Genomic DNA, 9,855 nt, shown 5'->3' with positions numbered 1-9,855 from the left:
ATCACCACCATCACCAGCACCACCACCATCACCACCACCACCACCATCACCAGCACCACCACCACCACCACCACCACCACCATCACCAGCACCAGCAGCACTACCACCACCACCACCACCATCACCAGCACCAGCAGCACTACCACCACCACCACCACCACCACCACCACCATCACCACCATCACCAGCACCACCACCATCACCACCACCATCACCAGCACCACCACCACCACCACCACCACCACCACCACCACCACCACCACCACCACCACCACCACCATGTACCACAATGTGCAGTGATAGACCGCCAGAAAGTCGACTCTTGTGTTGTTGAATTTGGAAAAACCGGAAACTTTTTAACCGCAACATAAATATTAGACCTAACCTAACCTCTCCTAGCACTCCTAGGCCTATATACACGCTATATGAGGCTTAATATAGTACATATATATGTGCAATAGTAGGCCTAGCAATATTTAAATTCGTTTTTAGTTTTATCCGGACTATGAAATAATTCAAAAAGTGTTTTATTGGGGGACCATCACTCTGGTATTTTGGACCAGACAGTTACTGTAAGTGCTGTCATTCCTGGAGGCTGAGGTTACGTGCCCCCAACACCACAAAGAGGACGGTCTACGTGCCCTTGTGGCACCTCCCTGCCTCTCTCTCTATCATCTCTCTTGTGCAGTGGCTGTACAAAACTAAATGTGCTCGTTTAATTCTATGACCAGACGCATCTTTGTAATGTGATTGTCTTCCGTGATACTGCAAGTCTAGGTAACTTTTTTTTTTTTTTGGGGGGGGGGAGGGGTCTGCGTTAATGCCTTCGTACACGAGAGTACACATTATCATCATTACCCAGTTCCCTCTTTCCTTGGTATTTCCCGATTTCTTTGGTGTTTCCCGATTCTTTGATGTTTCCCGATTTCTTTGGTGTTCCAGCTTTCTTTGGGGTTTCCTGCTTTCCTTGGAGTTCCGCGCTTTCTTTGACACTTCAAAGGGCGACATCAGCTTGAAAATGAAGGTGAGTAAATATTGTAAAATACGCCAAATACTGACACTAAGCAGTAGATGGACTCTTGGTTCAACCTTGACGACGAGCGGACGTCTGGACGCCTCCTCCACCTGGAAGCTGCAGGATCACGTTCTGATTCGCGATTTTGGATTTGATACTGGCGTCTGGTATTCCTATTCGGTGTGCACGACGCCTGGCGCGCATATCATCTTGGGTCACAGGATTGTTGATAGATTTTGAAAGTTTTCTGGTTCTCTTGCAGGGTGACGGTGTCCGGCGCCGGCTTGGCCGAGAGGTGCCGGGAGTTGGCGGGTCTTGGTGGGCTCCTGGTGTGCCCTCAGTCGTGGTGGGCGGCTGGCTTCTGCTCTGCCGGAGGACATTGGATGACTTTTTGCGTTTTAGTTGGGGGCAGAGTTTTTGGGTTAGCTACCTGGTGTTCTCTGTGTGGGGCGGGGCCTTTTCTTGTCACCCTGAGGGACTCCTGGGGCTCCCCAATCATGTGCCTGATTGTGCGTTTTGATCCGAGTCTTTGTTTCGCAATTAGGATTTGCGATTAACCCTATACGGGTAGGCTGGGGCGCATCCAATCCCACGATCGTCGTCGCCCCTCAATCATCAACAACAACTAAGCAGTAGATGATTTCTGGGAGTTAGGAGTCTGTTGTGGGTTGCATCCTGGGGAAGGGTTACTTGTCGGCCACTGATAAACAAACACGGCACTTGTGAATTTAAACAGAGAGGAAGACTACAGAGAATTGCAGGAGGATCTTGTTAAGCTCCAGGAGACGGCAGTCAAGTGGCTGGAAGTTCACTCCCAACAGAAGAAAGGAAATATTAAGATAGGAAAGGGAGATGGGAGAATAGACGGAATCTACACCATAAGAGGAAGACATCTACAGGAATGTGAAAGAGAAAAAGACTTGGGCGAGGACATTGTTCCAACACTGCCACAAGAGCCACACATAAACAGGGTAACATCGGCAGCATGTGGAACGAAGATAACATTAGAACAGTATTTTAAACCCTAAATAACGGCTCTTTCAATAAAATGTTTGCAGCCCCTGTTACCTAGCAGTAAAATAGGTACCTGGGTGTTAGTCAGCTGTCACGGGCTGCTTCCTGGGGGTGGTGGCCTGGTCGAGGACCAGGCCACGGGGACACTAAAAAGCCCCGAAATCATCTCAAGATAACCTCAAGGAGCCTATGTTAGATCAGTACTAGAATATGCATCACTGACACGGACTCCGCCCTCGTGAAACACAATTAAAGCATAACTAGTGAATGTGTAAATATCTGTAAGAAAGAAAGTCAATGCCTTAATTACGAGAACTAAACTTAGATGATAGGTTGAGGGAACCCAGTCTTACACCATAGAGGAGAGAAGGAACAAGAGTGGATATGATCACAACATACAAGATACTGAGTGGTATAATTATAATTTGCGGGTGTTGCTGCTCGGACCTGAATCTAAGTCATTTATATGATTTAAATTTAGATATATCGAATGAAACAATTCGATTGTTTCAAGCGTGGGTTGGACATGTTTATGAGTGGGATTGGGTGGTTATAGATAGGAGCTGCCTCGTATGGGCCAATAGGCCTTCTGCAGTTACCTTGTTCTTATGTTCTTATATATAGAAAAAGTGGACAGAGATTGTTTTCATTGAAAGAAAAAACAAGACGATAAAGGTGGAAGCTGAAAACGTAAATTAGTCGAGGAAACTTAAGGAAATAATACTGGAATCTGTACCAGTCTTTAAAGCAGTACGAGTATTATTTCCTTAATACTGCAGAGAAGTGCTCTGTACTTATCTGGAGGTTGTGTGATGCACTTCACTTACCAAGTGTTTTGTTTATTATTAGTCTTTACCACAGACGTGGCCACACATTTACAATGCTAACCAGCATATATACATTTTCTTCTGTCCTCCATGGACAGGGTTAGAGATCTGTTAAGCATATAGTTAAGGGATTTATTGGTCAACCACAGAAAGTGATTGTAGTGCTTTTAAAATGCTAATCTAACCAACTTACAAAAATTCCACTAGACAGCTGGCGGGTGGAAACACAGGGTTGAAGAGCTAACAGCTCATCTTTTAGGCAGGGGAATACACAGAATCAGGTAGGCATGAGAACATGCACGCAAGTGCGCGCGCACGCACACACACAACAAAATAGCCGAAACTCAACTGCCTAAAGTACAATTAGGTGAGTACACACACACACACACCCACACCCACACACACACACACACACACACACACACACACACACACACACACACACACACACACACACACACACTCACACTCCCCACCCATGCCAACTACGCTACCGCAATACAGACAACCCTCACACTTGTGTGATCCATTTGACTTACCAAGAGGTTGTGCGATGCACTTGAGGCTGTATGATACACTAACCTTGAGGGTGTGTGATACACTTGACTCACCTGGAGGTTGAGTAATACACTTGCCGAAGAAGTTGACATAGTGAGGGTTGCAGGAGGAACAGTAGTGGTCCCCAAGACACTCTGAGCAGCCTCGCATTGTACACTCTGAAATACAGTCATAGAATTAGGTATCTTGCAGTCAAGTGTGTGTGTGTGTGTGTGTGTGTGTGTGTGTGTGTGTGTGTGTGTGTGTGTGTGTGTGTGTGTGTGTGTGTGTGTGTGTGTGTGAGGAATAATTGAATATTTATTGATTGTCAAAATAATCAAAATAAACAATGATTATTTCAGTCCCGAGACCAACATACTCTTCAGCATAATAAACATACATATGAGCTCCTTAACGCCGTCTAAGCAACACCATGGATGCTTATTGTATCACATCGACGATCTGTCGTAGCCTACGCTTCAGGTTGTAGCCTCTAAAGAATGTAATACTGCAGATGAGTGGAGTAAGTTTTGTGACCAGTGCTCACCAGGCCGGCCAGGGGCGTTGGGCTCCGTCCTTCCGTTGGGCTCACAGCTCGGAGCGGGAGTTTGTGGCAGTTGACAGGCGCTGCTGCGAATTCGGATGCCTCGGGGATTCAGCTCCATTCGGACCGCTCCCTCTGTGGTTCATTGCCTCAACCGAGGGGGTGGAGGTTGGTCTGTGGTCCACGGCTCTTTGGGGCTGGTCGCCTCGGGTAGCTCTTCTGCTCAGTTGTTGGGGTTTCACTCTCCGCACCGTTCGCATTCACGGGTGTCCAACGTTCTAGCGGACGGCCTGTCTCGCTTTCTTCCTCTTTCCATGGCGTGAACGGTCGACGCCGCCTCCTTCCTTTGGCTTTGTCGCCCGTTAGGGCGACCGGAGGTGGACCTTTCAGCGTTGGCCTGGTCACGGCGCCGCCTAATTTGTGTGGCGCAGTTTACCCGACAGCAAGGCGCTCGCGGTAGGCGCTTTCCGGCATTACTGATTCAGGCGGGGGTTCCTTTACTTTTATTCCCCGGTCCGGGTGTTGCTTCGGGTTCTGGCTCGGCTCGAATCCTTTCAGGGGAGAGTGGTTCTCCTGGCCTCATGGTGGTCGGCCCAGCCTTGGTTTTAGACGCTGTTTGCATGATGCCCGAACCCGGGCGCTTTTCCGCGGCTCCGCCTTTTTCAGCAGGTTGGGCCAGTTATTATTATTAACATTTTTATTGACAAAAGTAATTACAATTTTGCCTAATCTGAGGATTTTGATAAAGCCTTATTAAAGTGAGGATAATGCTGGTATTTACTGTCACGCAGGACAGAGGGTCATACATAAGACAATAGGTCTAAACTGTAGGCTGAAGCACATATATATCATAGTTACAATCAATGTTTTAATGTATGGATATGTGAAAACAACTTTCTATTGTGCACTGCCACACAAGGGCAGGGATGGGTTCATAAGTGATGCAGCTTAGAAGTAATATAAATAAAAATTGTTCTTCATTCTTTAAAATGGACAAGCAAATTTTGGATAAATTGTTAGGATGTCGTCCAGAACACCTGAGTCAATAAAATAGTTACACAGTTGGTGGTACAAGAGGCCAGGAGGTCTAAAGTCCTTTACGGTTTCACTTTCAACAATATAGTGTTCTAGTGAATGCATTAAAGGTTTATCACAGAGTTTACAATCTGAGTATTCTGGTAGTGGCTCAGCCTCACCAACCTGCCAGATGTGTCTATAGCCAAGGCGAATTCGCGCAATGACTACATCACATTGCCTGGTCCGGTTACTGTGCTGACCATATAAATACCTATTATTACAAAACTTGTCACAACTTTTAATACTGCAGCTTTCAGGTTTCTGGGCATTTCTTAGTTCTTCTAAATCTGAATTAATTTCTTTAATTTGTATGTTTCTAATAATTGCATTAGATAGTCCAAAGTCATAATCAATGTTTTCTTTCCTGCAAGCCTCATTGGCCAATCGATCTACAAAGTCATGTTTTCCAACTCCAACATGGGATAGGATCCACACAAATTTTATACAAGAGTTATTATCATTGGCAAAAATTACATTCCATTTAATATTACAAGCTACTTCCGACATACATTGTGATGGGTTATTTAAGGACTGCAGAGCACTTTTAGAGTCACAGAAAATAACTCCACCACCATTGAGCTTAAGGTATTCAGTGGCTAAATAAATGCCCAATAGCTCGGTCTGTGTCGTGCTTGCCCAGTTGTTCAATCTCTGTATACTAGACATGATCATTTCATTCCCTTTATATACTGCACATGCACAACCTGTTCTACCAGTGCCTAACTTCAGAGCCATCAGTAAAGGCATAGGATTCAGTCGGGTTGAGAATTTGAAGATGACTGTCAATAGCTTCTAATGTTATACATATCAAATTGTCAGTGTTATACATTTGTTTTACACTGATGGGAGTATAATGCAGAGAGACCTCCACATCTTTCCAAGGGGGAATATAGTGAACAGTTTTATCAGGGTTAAGAGACACATTCAGTATCATAAGATTATAGGCACAACAACTGAGCCACACACTGTAGGGAGCTTTTTGCGGCGGATTGAGGGAACAGTCAGAATTGTTTAGAATGGATCTCAATTTAATTTGAATAGAGCTGGGGGCACCATTATTTTGCAAAGTTTTGGCGCAAAACATAGTACTAAGTAGAACTATTCTTTCGTAAATGGAAGGTAAGTTTAGTTCCTTTCTCATGTTAACAATTCTGACAGTTCTAGGACAACCCAGGATGATGCGCATGGCATCATTCTGTACTACATCTAGGCCTTGTAATTGTTTAGGAGAAAAATTAAGAAGATGCAAGGCATAATAATCAACAACAGATCGTATAAAGGCAATATAAAAACTACGAGCATATTTTATGGTAATGTCAAATCCTTTGCCAACAAGAGTTTTGAGAAGTTTAAGACGCTCAACTAGTTTTTTGCGCAGGTTGCTGATGAGATTTGTGTCATTAACCTCGACTCCAAGATATTTATAAGACTCACAAGTCTCCACGGGCACTCCATTAATAGTATAGTTAGCATGAAGAGAATGGGGAATAAGAACCCTTGTTGATGAGGCCACATTCTACTACTGTCTTGGAGAATGCATCAAGTAACACTTGTAGCCTTGGTTTACTGTGTGCCATAATACAAATATCATCAGCATAACATATAACAGTTTCCGTAGGTTGTACAGGTATGTCATGGATAAGTTTGTGCATAAGTATATTGAAGAGCATAGGGCTTAGGACACCACCTTGAGGTGTGCCTAGTTCGAATGCATCTGTTCTTTTACTTTTAACTCTTTTAAATAGGACACTAGCACACCTATTGGATAGGTAGTTCTTTATCCAACTCAGAAGATTACCTTTGATTCCAAATTCAGCAAGTTGCTCTAATATTATTTCGCCATTCGCTACATCGAAAGGTAACTTTAGGTCAATAAAGGTTGCCTGTGTCCCATCCTGGGAGTTTACAAAATATTCAGCAAAGCATGTTTGTGTGCTACACTTGGGCATGAACCCATATAGGTTTGGGGCCAGTTTTTCTTTGACCTGAAACATGACACGATTGAGAACAATTCTCTCCAAGACTTTACACATGCAAGATGTAAGGGCCAGTGCTAGTTCCTTCGAACCTTGCTAGTTCGACTTACTCTTCCGCTCTTCGCATTTTTTCTTTTACGTGGGTGTATCGCTATTTGCATAGTGATCAGGTGCCTTCAGTGATGGTGTCCCACCTGCGGTCTTCCTCTCACCCACTCTGCTAAAGTGAACTTTCTTATATTTCTTCGGCATCTTTGTTTAGTTAGTTTAAATTTATGACGTCTTGTTTTTGAAGTTCCAGGTCTCAGAAAATCTTCCCAATCAATCTTATCAATTCCTGTTACTATTTTGTACGTAGTGATCTTATCGCCTCTTTTTCTTCTATCTACTAGTTTTGGCATATTTAATGCCTCTAACCTCTCCTCGAAGCTCTTGTCCTTCAATTCTGGGAGCCACTTAGTGGCATGTCTTTGCACCCTTTCCAGTTTGTTGACGTGCTACGAATCGTGCGGCGCTGGCGGAGCCGCTCCAGCTTGTGTTTGGGGAGGATGTCACTTGCGCTCCGTTCCGCAAGCTCTCTCGTGCATTTATTTACCTCCGGCCTGCCTATGCGCCGCCCGAGTCTTCTTGGTCTCTGGGCCGGTTGCTCTCGTTTCTCTCTTCTCATTTATTTATTATTATTAACATCTTTATTGACGAAATTAATTACAATTTTGCCTAATCTGAGGATTTTGATAGTCTTATTAAAGTGAGGATAATGCTGGTATTCATTGTCACGCAGGACAGAGGGTCATACACAAGACAATAGGTCTAAACTGTAGGCTGAAGCACATATATATCATGGTTACAATCAATGTTTTAATGTATGGATATGTGAAAACAACTTTCTATTGTGCACTGCCACACAAGGGCAGGGATGGGTTCATAAGTGATGCAGCTTAGAAGTAATATAAATAAAAATTGTTCTTCATTCTTTAAAATGGACAAGCAAATTTTGGGTAAATTGTTAGGATGTAGACTGTCTTGTTCAATTGTGTCATGCTGGAGTGTAGACTGTCTTGTTCACTTGTGTCATGCTGGAGTGTAGACTGTCTTGTTCACTAGTGTCATGCTGGAGTGTAGACTGTCTTGTTCACTAGTGTCATGCTGGAGTGTAGACTGTCTTGTTCACTTGTGTCATGCTGGAGTGTAGACTGTCTTGTTCACTAGTGTCATGCTGGAGTGTAGACTGTCTTGTTCACTTGTGTCATGCTGGAGTGTAGACTGTCTTGTTCACTTGTGTCATGCTGGAGTGTAGACTGTCTTGTTCACTTGTGTCATGCTGGAGTGTAGACTGTCTTGTTCACTTGTGTCATGCTGGAGTGTAGACTGTCTTGCCCACTACTGTAGTCGTCATTATTAAATGTTCTTTACCAACAATAAAACTCGGCTAAATGTTAACACAAACGCTAAACATTTACATTATAAACGACCCGTCAGGGAGAAGCAACCATTAATTAGAGTTTTACGGCGATTAAACCATATTACATCTTAACGATCCTCGGAGTTGTTGCTCCCTGGGAGCCAAATAAACACAAGAACTCTCAAATTCACCAAATACTGTTGATCTATTCACAACATACATTGAAATCTATCTTATCTCTATGGGAGAATATGCAAATTTCTCTAAATATATGTAAGATCATTTGCATTCTTGTACGACATGCTTTGTGAGGCTTGAATACTAAGAGAGAGAGCGAGAGATTGAAACTCAGATGTTAAGTGACCAATTAGCCAACCTAAAGCTATGCCGAAAGCCAGGAGATAACATGAGTGGGCTGGCTTGGCTGTTCCTCACTGGGTGCTGCAGTGGGTGGTGCAGTGGGTGCTACAGTGGGTGCTACAGTGGGTGGTGCAGCGGGTGCTGCAGTGGGTGCTACAGTGGGTGCTACAGTGTGTGCTACAGTGGGTGGTGCAGTGGGTGCTACAGTGGGTGCTGCAGTGTGTGCTGCAGTGTGTGCTGCAGTGTGTGCTGCAGTGGGTGCTGCAGTGTGTGCTGCAGTGGGTGCTGCTGTGGGTGCTACAGTGGGTGCTGCAGTGTGTGCTGCAGTGGGTGCTGCTGTGGGTGCTGCAGTGGGTGCTGCAGTGGGTGCTGCAGTGGGTGCTACAGTGGGTGCTACAGTGGGTGGTGCAGTGGGTGCTACAGTGGGTGCTGCAGTGGGTGCTGCAGTGGGTGCTACAGTGGGTGCTACAGTGGGTGCTACAGTGGGTGCTGCTGTGGGTGCTACAGTGGGTGCTGCAGTGGGTGCTGCTGTGGGTGCTGCTGTGGGTGCTGCAGTGGGTGCTGCAGTGGGTGCTGCAGTGGGTGCTACAGTGGGTGCTACAGTGGGTGCTACAGTGGGTGGTGCAGTGGGTGCTACAGTGGGTGCTGCAGTGGGTGCTGCAGTGGGTGCTACAGTGGGTGCTACAGTGGGTGCTGCAGTGGGTGCTACAGTGGGTGGTGCAGTGGGTGCTACAGTGGGTGCTGCAGTGGGTGCTACAGTGGGTGCTGCAGTGGGTGCTGGAGTGGGTGCTACAGTGGGTGCTACAGTGGGTGCTGCAGTGGGTGCTACAGTGGGTGCTACAGTGGGGTGCTACAGTGGGGTGCTGCAGTGGGTGCTGCAGTGGGGTGCTAAAGTGGGGTGCTACAGTGGGTGCTGCTGTGGGTGCTACAGTGGGTGCTACAGTGGGTGCTGCAGTGGGTGCTACAGTGGGTGCTACAGTGGGGTGCTGCAGTGGGTGCTACAGTGGGTGCTACAGTGGGGTGCTACAGTGGGTGCTAAAGTGGGGTGCTACAGTGAGTGCTACAGTGGGGTGCTACAGTGGGGTGCTACAGTGGGTGCTGCA

General features: G+C 45.7%; 1 protein-coding gene across 4 annotated transcripts in view; it reads right to left on the bottom strand.

Moving 5' to 3' along the window:
* The window catches only part of LOC123769766 (R-spondin-3), a 101,908-nt gene that overhangs the window by 9,810 nt on the left and 82,243 nt on the right, over positions 1-9,855 (bottom strand). For all 4 annotated transcript variants that reach the window (XR_011222122.1, XR_011222124.1, XR_011222123.1 and 1 more), the window contains exon 4: positions 3,468-3,572. Coding sequence is in view for 1 of the 4 variants with exons in the window: in XM_045761010.2 (XP_045616966.2) it covers positions 3,468-3,572 (105 nt within the window). In the remaining 3 variants the exon portion in view is untranslated. The remainder of the gene's footprint in view (positions 1-3,467; positions 3,573-9,855) is intronic.

Source organism: Procambarus clarkii, chromosome 45 (assembly GCF_040958095.1).
Source record: "Procambarus clarkii isolate CNS0578487 chromosome 45, FALCON_Pclarkii_2.0, whole genome shotgun sequence".
NCBI lineage: Eukaryota > Metazoa > Arthropoda > Malacostraca > Decapoda > Cambaridae > Procambarus > Procambarus clarkii.
The sequence above is the reverse complement of the archived record's forward strand: the minus strand, read 5'-3'. Positions and strand labels throughout refer to the sequence as shown.